Here is a 17,439-nt window from a genome sequence, read left to right on the forward strand (position 1 = left end):
CAGACATGGAGAACAAAACTGCTCACAAAAATACTCCAAAGGTAGCCTGACCAGCTCATGAAGCCTTTGCACTACATCCCAGTCAGAGGTAATGTTGTCAAAAGTGAGAACGGGCATCGCTGGAGAAGGGAGGAAAGCCTTGTTTAAAAAGCGTGCCTTCAGCTTTACAATAGTGAATGAAAAGTGCGCTTCTATCTTTTTATTCCGAATGTTTTATTTTGAAAGATTGGCATTACAAGTTAAAACAAATCAAATGAAGTATTCTACACATAATTACTTTACAATGGTGTCCGGTGACATCCCTGAATGGATATTGCTTCAGCTTCAGTCAGCAATGATGGATAGTTATTCTTCAATCGCTATATTTACCACAAGTGGCAGAAAATATGTCAGACAGCGACCAAGGTTAAACATGGTATTCATGGCTGATGAAACTGGTTCTGAATCTACAATAAAGTACACAACACTTTGTAACTACAGTAATCAATAACCTTAAACCTAAAAAATAGTTGTCACATTAATCAGATGGCCATTTTTATTTTCTCTTGTACTTGCATAATAGACATGCAATGGAATAACTTTCTTTCCTTTGAAAGAATCTTTTATGCAAAGGTTCGGACTGTTGCTGTATTGCACAAGAGCATCACCAAAATAAAAGAGCTAAAGAACCAGAAACAAACATCTTAGGTTTTATGTGAATGTCCTGCACTTCTTCTGAGACGCATGGGCAGTCAAACAGAAGCATGTACATCAAAAGATCTAGTTACAGTGTAAGACGGTCATGCACACAACCTCTTGCATAGCTCAACCCACATATAGTAAGGCACTATTTCCTCATCACAGCCCAGTGTCCGTCAGCAAATTGGATGCCATGGACATCAAGAAGTACACAAAAGCATTCCAGATGAAGAAATACATAAATGTTTACGATAAGAGCAGTTTATCATCTGTCACTTATCTGCTCACAAGATGAAGGAAATGTCTGAAAACGTATTGGCGCACAGTTTTAAATCAATATTTTGTTCCCCCCTCTACATCAATTTGAAAGCAGATGTGCTGTCAGCAGACTCAGTGCGCTCCAGTGTCATTGTTCCGGGTGCACACTGAGCAGGTTATACACGAAGAAAGGCTTGAAAGCATTCAAAGGGGGAAATCTCCAAGTCCAATGTCCAATCTCCAATGACCCATAGCCAGCTTAGTCCTCATTCAGTTGAGCTGGTCTTCGTACTGCTTGCGGAAGCAATCTCCTGCAGGGAAGAACTCCCAGCAACGTTCCTGATACATTTTCCATACGTAGGATTCCTGGTGGACAAAGGTAAAACGTTGAATGTAAAAACAAAGAACTGCAGATGCTGGTTTATACCAAAGCTAGACACAGAGTGCTGGAGTAACTCAGCGGGTCAGGCAGCATCTCCAGAGGGAAAGGATAGGTGGCCTCTCAGGGTGCAACCCTTCATCAGACGGATAGTAGTAGGAAGAGTGGGGAAAGAAAACTAGAAGCAAAAAAAAAGACAGGACAAATCAGGGCCAGCAACAGATGACGTCAAGCAAGGAGGTTCCCTGTTAGGCAGATTATTGGATAGAGATGGGTGTGAGCCCAAGAGGATACATTGTTGTAAACTACAATCAATCTGAAGAAGGGTTCTGACCCAAAACATCACCCATCCTTTTTCGCCAGAGATGCTGCCTGACTCATTGAGTTATTCCAGCACATTGTGTCTTTCTAAAGTTAAAATGTTATCTAGTTTACTTTACTTTAGGCATGGAAACAGGCCCTTCGGCCCATCAAGTCCACGCCGACCAGCAATCACCCGTACACACTAGGAACAATTAGACAGAAGCCAATTAACCTACAAACCAGCACGAATGTGAGAGGAAACCGGGGCACCCGGAGAAATCCCATGTGGTCACAGAGAGAGTGTGCAATCTCCATACAGAGAGACCCGATGTTAGGATCGAACCTGGGTCTCTGGCGCTGTTAGGCAGCAGCTCTACTAGCTGCGCCATTGTGAGTTCCATGGCATCAAATGTCTTTAACATAGAAACATAGAAAATAGGTGCAGGAGGAGGCCATTCGGCCCTTCGAGCCAGCACTGCCATTCATTGTGATCATGGCTGATCATCCACAATCAGTAACCTGTGTCCAACTTCTCCCCATATCCCTTGACTCCACTAGCCCCCAGAGCTCTATCTAACTCTCTCTTAAATTCATCCAGTGATTTGGCCTCCACTGCCCTCTGTGGCAGAGAATTCCACAAATTCACAAGTCTCTGGGTGATAAAATTCCTTCTCACCTGAGTTTTAAATGGCCTCCCCTTTATTCTAAGACTGTTGTCCCTGGTGTTGGACTCCCCCAACATTGGGAACATTTTTCCTGCATCTAGCTTGTCCTGTCCTTTTATAATTTTATGTCTCTATAAGATCCCCTCTCATCCTTCTAAACTCCAGTGAATACAAGCTTAGTCTGTTCAATCTTTCCTCATATGACAGTTCCACCATCCCAGGGATCAATCTCGTGAACCTACGCTGCACTGCCTCAATTACAAGGATGTCCTTCCTCATATTAGGAGACCAAAACTGTACACAATACTCCAGATGTGGTCTCACCAGGGCCCTATACAACTGCAGAAGAACCTCTTTAACTCCTATACTGAAATCCTCTCGTTATGAAGGCCTACATGCCATTAGCTTTCTTATGAAGACCAACATGCCATTAGCTTTGAACCCTACATCCAGCTATTTGTATTTCCTGATTAGAAAGTGATGTCTCTTACCTGTCCTGTGTGCTCTGTTTCATCTTTATTAATAAGGTACATCAAGAAAAATCTGGAAGAAAAAAGACATCAATTGTCAGCATCTAAATAAGTATTATGCATACAGATCCACTACACCACTTATTTTCAAATATCACATCAATCATGGGAATGCATTGTTGCAATGTGGGTTTTTTGAAGAGCATTATTGATTTCCAAAGATCTCTGGCTTAATTGAAACGTGAAATCATCGTGAGATGCAAACGGCCTTGAAGGCTGCAATGAAGTATTTTCCAAAGCATTTGCGTTCTGTTTAATCTAGCTAGTTGAAGGACATTAGACACAAAGTGCTGGAGTAACTCAGTGGGTCAGGCAGCATCTCTGCAGAAAAGGAATGGGTGACGTTTTGGGTCAGGACAGGTCTGAAGAAGGGTATCGAATCAAAACGTCACCCATCCTTTTTTCCAGAGATGCTGCCTGACCCAGTGAGTTACTCCAGCACTTTGTGTCTATCTTCAGTATTTGCAGTTCCTTTCTACACATTCGAAGGACAATGTTGGTCAAAATTGCTCCTTTTTGAATAGTGCCTTGGAATATTTAATTGCAGAATAATTACTGCATGGAAGGAAACCATTTTATCCAAAAGTGCACATCAGCTCTCTATGAGCAAACTAGTTAATAACATTTCGCTGTATTCCCTCAAGTGCCTGAATGTTCCCTCTTTTCAGATTTCTATCCATCTCCCTTCTGAAAACTACAATCCATTTTTGCATCCACTGTCTACACACAGGGCGATTTATAGAGGCCAATTAACCTTTCTTGATTAGTACGGGTGTCAGAGTTTATGGGGAGAAGGCAGGAAAATGGGGTTAGGAAGGAGAGATAGATCAGCCATGAATGAATGGTGGAGTAGACTTGATGGGCCGAATGGCCTAATTCTACTCCTATCATTTATGATCTTGTGAGGAATGTGGGGAATCTGCTGTGGTGGATGTTAATGGTAACTTTGATGTAGTTGTGTGGCTTGTTGCCTTTGTAGTAAGGCTGTATGGTAATACAAATATCACTGTACCATAATTGGTACACGTGACAATAAAAGACCTTTGAAACCTTTGAACCTATGGACCCGTTCGTCTTTGGGATGTAGGAGGTAATCAAGCACCCGGAGGAAACCCATGTGTCACAGGGAAAATGTGCAGACAGTTCCTGTGATCAGGATCGAACCTGGTTCTCCAGCACTGTGAGGCAGCAGCTCCACCAGCTGCCTTTAGATCTTAGCCACCAGCTCAGATTTGCAGAAGTTTGGAAGATTATGGCTGGGGCCCCAACAATTTTCTCCCGTACATCGCTCAGGTGGTCAGGAGCAACCAACCTTTCCTGAAGAAGCGTCTCGACCCGAAATGTCACCTCTCCATGTTCTCCAGAGATGCTGCCTGACAGTTACTCCAACACTTTGTCTCCTTTTGGGTATTCACTAGCATCTGCAAGTTCTTTGTTTTTGCACATTCACTTCATCCCATAAACTAAAAATTCTGAAGCTATGCAGTCCTCAGCCCCACACACACACACACACACACATACATACCCTTGTATATAGATCCTGCATTAGATGGCATGAATCACTTGCCTAATAGCTGTGGCATATGTGTGTGTGTGTGTGTGTGTGTGTGTGTGTGTGTGTGTGTGTGTGTGTGTGTGTGTGTGTGTGTGTGTGTGTGTGTGTGAGTGTGTGTGTGTGTGTGAGTGTTCGTATGTTAGTTCAGTTTAGTTTAGAGATACAATGCGAAAACAAGAAAACAAGCCTTTTGGGCCACCAAGTCCGCACCGACCAGCGATCCCCACACACTAACACTATCCTACACACACTAGGGACAACTTACATTTTTACCAAGCCAATTAGCCTACAAACCTGTACGTCTTTAGATCACTGAATCACTCAAACTGTTAAGCTGCAAGTTTAACAGTACAGCAACTTTCTTTGCAAGACATTTGCCTCCATCTGCTGGTACAAAGGGAATTGGCAATGCTCTATGATGCAATGGATTCTGTCCTTAAAAGGTGGTTTATGGAACTCTGCATTAGGAAGGGATTGCTTTTCCTGGCATTTTGCAGTCTTCCCGGATAAATGCACCGCTGATGAGGCAGTTTATTGTCTTTTCTTCTTTGCAGCCGCTGCGTTGATTAAAGACCGCAGGTCGCGGGCCTAGTCTCTGGGCTGATTGAGTGGCAGGCAATGGAAGTACTTACAGGTAATTGGCCAAATTGTGCTCCTGCAGTGTGTGAGTCTCGAAGCCGTGGGGCACCGTGTCGAAGTAGTCATTGCCAATTCCACAGATGAAACACTTGGTCTGGAGGAACAGAGAAGGAAAATAGCAATGCAGATCAATCTTATCTGATTATTCTAATCAGTCAGCAGGGGAGACTTTGAGCCATACAGTGTGGAAACAGGCCCTTCAGCCCAATTTGTCTATGCCAACCAACATGCCCCATCTGCACTAATCCCACCTTTAGACCAGGGATACAGCGTGGAAACTGGCTCTTCGGCCCATCTTGCCCACACCAACCAACATGTCCCATCTGCTCCAGTCCCATATTTAGACTTCAGAGACGCAGCATGGTAACAGGCCCTTTTCCCACCGAGTCCACACCGACCAGCGATCACTCCATAACCGAGCACTATCCTACACACTTGGGACAATTAACAGAAGCTAATTAACCAACAAACCTGTACATCTTTGGAATGTGGCAACCGGAGAACCTGGAGAAATCCCGTGCCTGTTTCCACATTGTGTCTCTACGTGGTCACAGGGAGAACGTGTAAACTCCATACAGACAGCACTCGTAGTCAGGATCAAACCCAGGTCTCTGGTGCTGTAAGCCAGCAACTGTGCCACTGCATCACTGTGCCGTCTTCACACCTGCCTGTGTTCCTCCAAAACCTGTCCTATCCACGTACCTGTCCGAATGTTTTTTAAACGTTGTGAAAGTATCTGCCTCAACTACCCCCACCAGCAGCTTGTTCCATATACCTACCACTCTTGGTGTGAAAAATGTTGCCCCACAGGCTCCTATTAAATCTTTCCCCCCTCATCTTAAACCTATGACCTCCGGTTGTTGACTCCCCTACTTTTCCCATCACATGTCCTAACTCATTATCCTCCAATTCGGTCTTCATTCCTGAATTATCTCTGTATGGTCACATAAACTGTGGGAAAGTTATGAAAAGGAATTTGAGATGTTTTGCATATCTGAAATTAAATTGAACTCACAATTATTTGTCCAACAATTTAAACCTGGCCGATGTAATTCCCACACAAGACATAACTAGGAATTTGCAAATAGCTTTCTTTTGCGGACATTCATGTCCACAGAGAAACAACAAATAAAATCCCACACAACTCACTCCTTCCTCCAAATTTAGGGAAAAAAAACAGTCTCAAGTCTTCATTCTTGTTTCGTCCGAAAATGTTTTAATGAGGGCCTTACTTTGATTATTTTAATTTCTTCCTTGAAAGTTATACATAAATGTTAATAGAAAGCAATCTTGCACTATTGATACTGTGCAGTGCGATTTCAAGCCAAATCTTCTCGACTACAGGCCAACTTGAGCCAAAATTAGTGACAAGTTGGTGTGGGAATGTTGGGCCGAAGGGCCTGTTTCCACACTGTACGACTCTGTGACTGTATGACATGGGCTTGTCTAACATAGGCCTACCCATTGGAGTCATCCCATTCCTGAGTTTAACTGATCTGGAGAAAGAGTGTGCGGCTTGCTGGACAGCAGCGTTACAGGGTCTCAGGCTGGTAACATGATGTTCTAGTAACTCCACGAAGAAGCTCCATGCCTGAAATACCCTTTGGCAGTCAACAAAAGCCCGCATTCAGTTGTGCGGGCTGCAAAGCTCTAAATGTTTCTGAATGTCAAAAATTAAACGTGCCACTTTTGCTTCCCTCAGCTGAGTAAACCATTGAAGTTAATGGAAGGGCTGCTCAGGTTGGACATAGTCCATAAACCACCAGTTCCCTGGTATATGATGGGGAATCAGTGAGATGGAGCTCTGTGACAGGACTCTGTGAGACAAGTGACATGGACCATTGAACAAAGTACCAACTTCTATGGGTAATGTTAGGACTTCTGCATTTCACAGTAAGTGCCAAAGCCCCAGAGATGCTTAACCCCCACACTATTCCCCCTGACCTTCCCCTTTCTGATACCAAGTGGTCTGTCCTCAGCAGAGGCCTCACCTTTGTTCCCCTCCGCCCCCACCTCAACGAGCTCCGAGTTCGCCATGATGTGGAGCTCTTCTTCCGTCGCCTCCGCCTCCGGGCCTTTTTCCATGGGAAGGAGTCCTCATCTCCCAGTGATGACCCCTTCTCCCATCTCCAGTGGATCCCCTCCTCTTGGACTCCCTCGGCTGGCCATCTACCTTCACTAGACCTTTTCATTTCCATCTGCCGGTGGGACATCAACCGCCTCAAATTTTCCACTCCCCTCACTTACTCTAACCTCTCCCTTCCTGAATGTACAGCCCTCCGCTCACTCTGCAGCAACCCCGACTTAGTTATCAAACCCGCCGACAAGGGAGGTGCCGTAGTAGTCTGGCGCGCTGACCTCTACCGGACTGAGGCCAGACGACAACACTCAGACACCTCCTCCTACTTATCCTTGGACCATGACCCAACAGACGAGCACCAGACCTTTACTGATCTCATCTCTTCCGGCTCTCTGCCCCCTAAAGGCTCCAACCTTATCGTTCCCCAGCCCCGCACGGCCCGTTTTTAGCAGCATCTCTGGAGAACATGAACCGGTGGCGTTTCAGGTTGGGTCTGAAAAAGTCACCTGTCCATGTTCTCCAGGGATGCTGCCCAACCCACTGAGTTACTCGTACACTAAGTGTCTTCTTTTTTGGAACCCTTGACAAAAAAGGCCTTGCAACATTGCTCTGACATTTTTTGGAATGTGACCTTGAAATTGGAGTGTGAGAATGCAAAGATATGAAGTACTCAACCCAAAGCTGGCTCCAGAGAAAAGGGCACATACTCTGTGGTCAGGTCAGGTACCTTAATGCAGACATCACTATTCCAAGTGTTGAAGCTCTTACCTCCATGTCTTCCTTAACTTGCTCCTGCTGGTCCCTCAGTTCACCAAAGGCATCAATAATTAGACCTGAGTTAAAAACAAGAACAAAAGCACTTTGATAGTTTTTGTGGTGGTCTCTGCAATGAGCAGTGCAGTGAATTGCAAACATGTTTCATGTTGAGGCATTGGACAAAGTTATTGCTAAGATAGACACAAAGTGCTGGAGTAACTCAGCAGGTCAGGCAGAATCTCAATTTCAATTTAAAGAACGGCACAGTGGCGCAGCAGTAGAGTTGCTGCCTTACAGTGCCAGTGACCCAGGTTCGATCCTGGCTATGGGTGCTGTTTGTACAGTGTTTGTACGTTCTCCCTCTGACCACATGAGTTTTCTCTAGGGGCTCCGGTTTCCTCCCACACTCCAAAGACGTATAAGTGTGTAGGTTAATTGGCTTTGGTAAAATTGTGAAATATCCCCAGTGTGTTATGTGAATAACATGGGTAGGTGACGTTTCCAGTCGGGATTCTTCTTCAGACCTTCTTCGTCACCTGTCCATTTTCTCCACATATGCTGCTTGACCCGTTGAGTTACTCCAGCAAGTTGTATTTATCTTTGGTATAATCTGGTATCTCCAAGTTATTGCTATCTTTGTGAAAACAATGGATATGCCCATTGCTATTTCTGCAAATAAATGCAGACATAGTCACAGCCACTTTTTTTGTTACTGTTGTTCTCTTCACGCAAATAACTTGTGTATTCATTGATAAATAAAGTTTGAAGTGATAAATTTGACTCTTATTGACTGAAAGATTATTTTTGTACTGGTCCATCACTGATTTTTCCGGCAATTGGTGGTCCTTTAATCTGGACAAAATTGCAAGAGTGCACTTAAAATCCACCCCCCACCCCCAGAAGTCCCCCCCAAAAAATGTGGTGCCTCGGCTGGGCGAGGACACCGATCTTGACCTCATTGGGTCTCCGAAGCCGATCAGCAGGTCGAATTTGCCCCCCACGGCCGGGGCTCTGAAACACCGACTCTGCCGGAGCTGGCAGATCCGTCCCCATAGCTAACTTCCAAGGCCGACTTTGCAGGTCGGTATCTCGGCCCCTCGTTCAGGTACCATTGGACTTCTCTTGGGGGCCATGACCTCTGTTGGTACGGCAAAATGGATCATCCAGAAAGGCTCTACAACCAAGGGCGCTGGAAAATCGGTTGTGGACCCGTAATATGACTGTGAGCACCTCTAGTCAGTCATAAATAGTTCTGACGGAGAATTTCATACCTTGAATGATGGCCAGCAGGATGACAATTACAAAGAAAAAGAAGGTGATGTCAAAAATGATTCGATATATTTCATATTCATCCCCGGCTGGATCTTCAATCTCATCGCCAATCCCTCCACCAGCACGGACACCCACATACATGTGGAACATATAACACTGTAATAAAATCACAGCTCAGTCAGGGCTAATTTACCACAACTTCAGGTAAGACATATGAGCAGAAATGGGTGGCGTACAGCAGCACAGTGTCGAAGTTGCTGCCTTACAGGGCCAGAGACCCGGGTTCGATCCTGACTAAGGGGGCTGTCTGTGCAGAGTTTGTATGTTCTCCCTGTGACCTGCGTGGGATTTCTCTGGTTTCCTCCCACATTCCAAAGACGTGCAGGTTTGCAGATTAATTGGCTTCTGTAAATTGTCCTAAGGGTGTAGGGTAGAACTAGTTCACAGGTGATCATTGGTCGGTGCGGACTCAGTGGGGCGAAGGACCTGTTTTCGCGCTGTATCTCAATTTGCATTGGAGGCAGGTCAGAGAAAGTCAATTGAGATGATTTTTCAGATGAAGGAGTTGGCTGATGAGAAGAAGTTGAGCAAGTTCTGCCTATACCCTTTGGGGTTGAGAAGAATGAGAAGTGGCTGATTTGAAACATTGGTCTGTGGTGGTTGCCAATGTTGAAGGGAGGGCTTATCACCTCATAGGAGATGCGCAAACAAGGTGGCATCAAGGTGTGCTACACCCGTACCTTATATTTGGCTATTTTAGATAGGCACAGACACAAAATAAAACAGGTCGTAGATCAGTGGTGAGTCTATCTAACAAGTCAGTTTATTGAAGGCTTAAACAGTGCACACCAGAAACACTCTGAGAGAACCCAAAGTGTTCAAAGATTCACAGTACCTACAGTATTTTATATTCTCATGACACAATGGTTGCTTGCAGATTTGAAATAGGTCATCATTGATCACTGTCTCTGTGACCTTTCATCTTTGTCTTTCCCCAGTTATCTTTAACCCAATGCTTTGTGTTATCTCAAAAATCTCTCTCCCATAGATACCATAGATGTCAATATCCCTGTAAGGAGAATTGGTGGGCCGCTCAATAACCTCTGAGAGACTTGGCTGCCAAACACAGAGACAAAGAGCAACTATAATCTCAGGTTTGCAACAGATAAGAACCTGAACAGAACTGCGAGCAACTATTTCCCCTCGATCGATAAGGAAACCAGCTGTTCAGAAGAGTGACACAAAAAGCTGGAGTAACTCAGCGGGACAGGCAGCATCTCTGGAGAGAAGGAATGGGTGACGTTTCGGGTCGAGACCCTTCTTCAGACTCTTCTTCGGAAGAGTGTATTGGTTTGATTACTTTTAGCTAATTACAACCCTCAATGTTTACTTATCGATGCTGGCTGCCATGGAAGTTAAATACATATCTATTTATTACCCTCCTAGCATCCTACATCGACCATTGTCCCTATCATGCTTCCCCTGTGTGTGAGCTCCATTATAATTTCTAAAATTTCTGACAATAGCATTGGTTCTGATTTGGCGAGTATGAAGACAGGTTCTGACCTGAAACGTCACCTCTCCATGTTCTCCAGGGATACTGCCTGACCCGCTGAGTCACTCCAGCATTTTGCACCTTTCCTTGGTCAACCAGCATCTGCAGTTCTTTCTTTCGGCATTGATTCAAAATTGAGGGTTCCTATTTCATTGAGAAGTAGAAGGAATGTTTTCTCCCAGTGGGCCATGGATCTGTGGAATTCCACAGCCCAGAGAGAGCAGCAACGTTTGACTCATGGAAGCCAGAAAGGTCAGATTTTTGGACTCAGGAAATGAGACAAGAAATGGTTAGGTTAACGGGCTGAGGACCAGGTCAGGTCAGCCACAATCACATTGAATGACAGAACAGGTACGAGAGGCTACTGGTTCTCCTGAACCTTGTGTTCTTTTGTATGTTTAAGAGTGAAATTAGTCAGACTGGACAAGTGAATTAAATCACAAATAGTATGCCACTTACCGTCAGCATATCATCACACTTCATATCTGGAGTGTCTCCATCCTCACTTTTGTTGTAGAATTTACGGAAGAAATTAAAAGCAACCACGGTGTAAAGATAAACCACGACGGCTAGTAGGCCCACAGTTAAAACCAGCTGTGCAGGAGCAAGGAGAGAATACATGGGTCAAATTTTCATTAAATAGTTCATGATCATATATTATGAAAAATTGTAACGTGTATTTGCAGAGAACATAGAACAGGCCTTTCATGTTGAATGATTCTATATTTGATGTTAATTCACCTGACTCACTGTTCAGTTTATACCGTAACTCATGTACACTTAAATTAGGACAAGTAGACCTTCTAAATCTGAAGAACTGCCTACTAGATGGGAAATTCACACTTATAAAGTCATACAGCATGGAAACAGGCCCTTCAACTTTCCCACGCCAACCAAACTTCCCCATTTACACGAGTCCCACCTGCTGCATTTGCCCCATACCCCTCAAAGCCTTTCCTGTCCATGTACCTGTCCAAATGTCTTTTAAATGTTGTTATAGTATATGCCTCAACTACCTCCTCTGGCAGTTCATTCCATATAACCACCACCCTCTGTGTGAAAAAGTTGCCCTTCAGGTTTCTATTAAATCTTTCCACTCTTGCCTTAAACCTATGTATGTCCTCAGCTTCTCGATTCCCCTACTCTGGATAAAAGACTGTGCATTTATTCCTTTCATGATCTTATCCACCTCTATAAGATCACCCTTCATCCTCCTGCATTCCAAGGAATAAAATCCTAGCCTGCCCAACTTCTCCCTAAAGCTCAGGCCCTCAAGTCCTGGCAACATCCTCGTAAAGCTTCTGCTTACTCTTTTCACTCATGATATTACATTTTTTTTTGCATTCTTCTATTAACCTGCTCTCAGGATTTTAAATGTAGAAACACACACGGCCAAGTGTTGGTACCTGTTTGCCATTGTGCGTCACTGAAGAAAGGATAGTCCGCAATGTTTTAAATCCCATCGCGATATCCAGCAGGTGGGCAGCAAAGAAGAAGTTGTTATAATGTCCCAGAACTGACATAGTCATGTACCAGGCAAGGTATAAGAATGACTGCAAACAAAGAGAAGCAGAAATTACCTACAGCCAACAGCCAGAACCTTGACGTCGACACAAGGAACTGCAGATGCTGGTTTACAAAAAAAAACACAAAGTGAGCCCCACACCCTCTTTTCTCCCCCTCTCTTCCCCATGCCCCACCTGTTTGCACATCCATTTGTCCCTCCCCCCCCCCATCCATTTCCACCTATATTCCTTCCTCCGGCTTCACATCTCGTGCCTCATTTATTCTTAGCCATAGTTAGACAGCGGGGAAACAGGCCCTTTGGCCCAACTTGCCCACGCTGACTAACATGCACCATCTATACTAGTCCCACGTGCCCACTCTTGGCCCATATCTCTCTAACCCTACCCTATCCATGTACCTGTCCAAATGTCTCTTAAACGTTATGATAGCACCTGCTTCCAACTACCTCCTCCAGCAGATTGTTCCATATATTCACCACCTTTTGTGTAAAAAACCTAACCCTCAAGTTCCTATTAAATCCCCCCCCCCTCACCTTAAGCTTATGTCCCCTGGTTCTTGATTCCCCTACTCTAGGCAAAAAACTCTGCACATTTACCCAATCTATTCCTCTCATTTTGTACCGCTATATAAGATCACCTCTATCAGCCTGTTATCTCACACCTTTTGTCTTTTCATCTCTGGCCTTTGGCCAATCATTTACCAATCAAAACCCCTCTGGTGCTGTAAGGCAGCAACTCTACCGTTGCGCCACAGTGCCGCCCAGTAATGGAGCTCTTGTATGATATTTTCTAATTGTACTGCAATTTATAGAAAGAGTTTCTTAATTCTGGACAATTTGTGAAAACCAACAATTTTCAGTAAAGATACAAAGCCTCATTTACCAGTGGGGCTCCCATGTGGGTAAACGGGATTTGCAATTGAGGACAAATGAAAGGAAACTAAGAGAGTTCCAGAAAAGAGTTAGTATGTAGGAACAATGAACTGCAGATGCTGGCTCACACAAAAGTCTACAGTAATGTCTAAAGTCTAAACAATACCTTGTGCCGCGCATAGAACATGGAACAGTACAGCACAGGAACCGACCCTGTGGCCCACAATATTTGTGCCGAACATGATGCCATGTTAAATTGGTCTCATCTGTCCATACATGATCCACATCCTTCTATTCCCTGCACTTACATGTGCCTATCCAAAGGCCTCTTATACGCCACTATTGTATCTGCCTCCACTACCACCTCTGGCAGTGCGTTCCAGGTACTTACCACACTGTGTAAAAAAACTTGCCCTGCATATCTCCATTAAGCCTTCCCCCTCTCACCTTATTGCTATACCCTCCAGTGTTGGACATTTCCACCCTGGAAAAAAGGTTCTGACTGTCCACCCTATCTATACCAATTTAAAAAAAATAATGCTTGGTGTTCTGAGACAAAATTATGTCAAAGAGTTGCAAACTCTTAATTGTCATTGATTGAACCGTTCAATATTCACAATGCGTTTCACAATTTGTACTGCATTATGTAAATTCACTATTAAATGAGCAGCACATTCATTAAAAAAACATTATGAGCTACATGGAAATGAAAATTGTTGGCCATCTTGATGTTATTTCAGGGCATCGAGCATTGCTTTCAAGGTATTCTCTGTGAGGTGAAATAAAATTGGAGTTAGTAAGCTGTCTAGGTCAAACTCATAACAATTTCAGTATTGTGTTATGATTACGTTCCAAGACAGATAGAGTCATAGTGTGGAAACAGGCCCTTCGGCCCACACCAATTAACATGCCCCATCTACAATGGTCCCACCTGCCTGCGTTTGGCCCAGATCCCTCTAAACCTGTCCTATCCATGTACCTGTCTGAATGTTTCTTAAACATTACAATAGTACCTGCCTCAACTCTCGTTCCATATACTATTCCTCTCACGGTTTTGCACACCTCTATAAGATCACTTTTCATCCTCCTGCACTCCAAGGAATAGAGACCTAGTCTGCTCAACCTCTCCCTAGAGCTCAGGCCCTCAAATCCAGGCAACATCCTACAACACTGTGCCAAAAGCTGAACACAATACTCTAAATGTGGCCTCACTAACCTCTGCAACATAACCTCCTAACTTCTATACTCAGTACTTTGACTGAAGAAGGCCAATGTACCGAGAGCCTTTTGAACACCCTATCTGCCTGTGATGCCACTGTCAAGAAAAAAGGTAAGGTCAAAGACTAAAAAATGCAAGTTCAATCACTGGCATGGAAGTTTATTCAATCTAATTACATTTCAATTAAAATGTGAAAAAATATAAATGGTGCCCATAAAGTTGATGATGTGACAGCAAGGGTTGATGATGTGACAGCAAGGGTTGATGATGTGACAGCAAGGGTTGATGATGTGACAGCAAGGGTTGATGATGTGACAGCAAGGGTTGATGATGTGACAGCAAGGGTTGATGATGTGACAGCAAGGGTTGATGATGGAAATCATTGGTTCTGGATTTTCAGAAGATCCTTGACAAAGGCAGCTTCAGGATCCTCTCTTTCCTTCCACCCTCTGTCTTTCTGATAGATGCAGAAATTCAGACATGTTCTCAACAGCTGATACATTGGTTTGGTTTATTATTATTGTCACATGCTTCGGTTTAGTTTTAGTTTCAAGATGCAGTGTGGAAACAGGCCCCTGGGGCCACCGAGTCAGCGTCGACCAACGATCACGTGCAGTAGTTCTATCCTACACACTAGGAACCATTTACAGAAGCCATTCAACCTAAAAACCTGCACATCTTTGGAATATGGGAGGAATCCGAGGCACCTGGAAAAACCCACACGGTCACAGGGAGAACGTGCAAACTCCGTACAGACAGCACCCATGGTCAGGATTGAACCTGGGTCTCTGGTGCTGTGATGTAGTAATTCTACCGCTGCGCCACTATGCCGCCCTAATGCAGTAAAAACATTTATTTTGCGAGTTGTCTAAGCAAATCCTATTAAGCGTGAGCATAACAATAGAGAAAGTGATCAGTTCATGAGATAGTGTTTCCTGGTTCATTGCATCCCAGCACAATCGTAATCCGCGTATATCACTTACATTGTCCGTAAACACGACACCCAGCTTCCAGATCTGATACTTGACATCAATAGAGTTAAGGCTGCAGGAAACAAAACCAATCAGCTGATGAGGTATAACAACTGAATGACATGAGAAGATAAATATTTTGCAGGAAATCTTTGCCAGGAACAGAGTGACATATTATGAAGGTTAGAACATTTGTTGATCAAGGAAATTAAAAGTGAGCTGCCATACATTGAACCATGTGAAGGTCTCCCGGTGACCCACTCTTTATCAACATCCAATGAAATCATAAAGTCATAGTCATTCAGCGTGGAAACAGGCCTTCGACTCAACTTGCCCACACCGACCAACATGTCCCATCCACATGTCCCACCTGCCTGCGTTTAGGCCATATCCCTCTCAACCTAAGAAAGACACAAAATGCTAGACTCGGTCTGAAGGGTCTCGACCCGAAACGTCACTTATTTCTTATCTCCAGAAATGCTGCCTAACCTGCTGAGTTACTCCAGCATTTCGTGTCTATCTTCAGTGTAAACTGCATCTGCAGTTCCTCCTTACACATCCCCTCTAAACCTGTCCTTTCCAGGCACCCATATAATTGCTTCTTAAACCTTGCGATAGTATCTGCCTCAACTACTTCATCCAGCAGCACGTTCCATACACCTGCCACCCTTTGTGTAAAACAGTTACCCTCAGCTTCCTTTTAAATCTTTCTCACCTCACCTTAAACCAATGTCCACTGGTTCATGATTCCCCTGCTATGGGCAAGAGACTCTGTTCGTTTACCTGATCTATTCCTCTCATAATTTTATAATCTTATAATCTATAAGATCACCCCTCATGCTCCTGCGCTGCAAAGAATAGAGTCCTAGCCTGAACCTCTCCCTATAACCTCTCCCAAAAATGTCACCCATCACTGTTCTCCTGAAATGCTGCCTGACCAGGTGAGTTACTTCAACAGTCTGTGTCTTTTTTTGTAAACCAGCATCTGCAGTTCCTTTTATCATTTCGATTATGTTGCCTGCTTTCCGGAGGCCGCATGAAGTGTAGACGGAGTTGAGGGGGCAGGAGGCAGGTTTGCGTGTTAGATGGGCTGCATTCAAAACTCTCTGCAATCTCTTGTGCTCTTGGGAAGAGCACTTACCAAACCAAGCCAAGAAGCATCCAAAATGATGCTTTCTGTGCTGCATCTGTAGAAAAGAGGCATCGGAGAGACATCAAATTTTCTTAGTATTTCGATTAAGGAGAGGCAGTGATGTGCTTTTTTGACCATAGCGTCAATGTGTTTGGACCAAGACCTTTTATTCTGTGCAGTGATGTTCCATATTCTAGGACAGATTGTTGGTGGTATTTATGCCTAGGAATTTGAAGCTTTGACCATCTCCAACTTTGGCATTGCTGATACAGACAGGCATGTACTCAACCCTGCATCCTTGGCGATGGCACTGAAGACAGGCGACTCTCTGCATGCTGGTCACAGAGGCAGATCTGCAATCATTCATTACCATCGCTCCACCATTAAATTTCTACTCCAACAGTAGCATTTCTTACTCTAATTATGCTCTTTTTAATCCCCTCTTAGATGTCTCACTTTAATCGGACTATCACCAACTAGAGAGCGGTCCTGAGCTACCATCTAACTATTTGGAGACCTTCAGACTATCTTTAATCAGATTTCACTGGACTTTATCTTGCACTAAATGTTATTCCCTTTTCCTGCATCTGTACAGTGTGGACGGCCCGATTGTAATCTTGTATAGTCTTTTCGCTGACTGAACACGCAACGCAACGATAAAGCTTTTCACTATACCTCAGTACAGTATAGTACCTCACTACACATGATTGTAATCGAGCTGTCCACAGTATATAGATATAAGATAAAGTTTAGTGCAAGGTAAAGTCCAGTAAAGAATAATTAAACATAGACACAAAGTGTTGGAGTAACTCTGTGAGTTAGGCAGTATCTCTGCAGAAAATGGATAGGTGATGTTTCAGATCGGGACTGAAGAAGGGTCCTGACCCGAAACGTCACCTATCCTTTTTCTGCAGAGATGCTGCCGGACTCGCTGAGTTACTCCAGCACTTTGTGTCTGTTTTTGGTACAAACTAGCATTGGCAGTTCTTCGTTTCTACATAAAGAATAATTAAAGATAGTGTGGTCTTCAACGAGGTAGATGGTAGGTC

At 44.0% G+C, this 17,439-nt stretch overlaps 1 protein-coding gene across 4 annotated transcripts in view; it reads right to left on the bottom strand.

Moving 5' to 3' along the window:
- Positions 1-208: 208 nt before the first annotated feature.
- The window catches only part of ryr2a (ryanodine receptor 2a (cardiac)), a 423,773-nt gene continuing 406,542 nt past the window's right edge, over positions 209-17,439 (bottom strand). For all 4 annotated transcript variants that reach the window (XM_078405073.1, XM_078405072.1, XM_078405071.1 and 1 more), the window contains 8 exons: positions 15,271-15,331; positions 12,077-12,223; positions 11,130-11,264; positions 9,115-9,271; positions 7,856-7,920; positions 5,001-5,101; positions 2,775-2,826; positions 209-1,302 (listed from right to left, as the gene is read on the bottom strand). In XM_078405073.1, the coding sequence (XP_078261199.1) occupies positions 1,207-1,302; positions 2,775-2,826; positions 5,001-5,101; positions 7,856-7,920; positions 9,115-9,271; positions 11,130-11,264; positions 12,077-12,223; positions 15,271-15,331 (814 nt within the window). In that variant the 3' untranslated portion in view covers positions 209-1,206. The remainder of the gene's footprint in view (positions 1,303-2,774; positions 2,827-5,000; positions 5,102-7,855; positions 7,921-9,114; positions 9,272-11,129; positions 11,265-12,076; positions 12,224-15,270; positions 15,332-17,439) is intronic.

The sequence above is a fragment of the Rhinoraja longicauda genome, chromosome 9, assembly GCF_053455715.1.
Source record: "Rhinoraja longicauda isolate Sanriku21f chromosome 9, sRhiLon1.1, whole genome shotgun sequence".
NCBI classification, from domain to species: domain Eukaryota; kingdom Metazoa; phylum Chordata; class Chondrichthyes; order Rajiformes; family Arhynchobatidae; genus Rhinoraja; species Rhinoraja longicauda.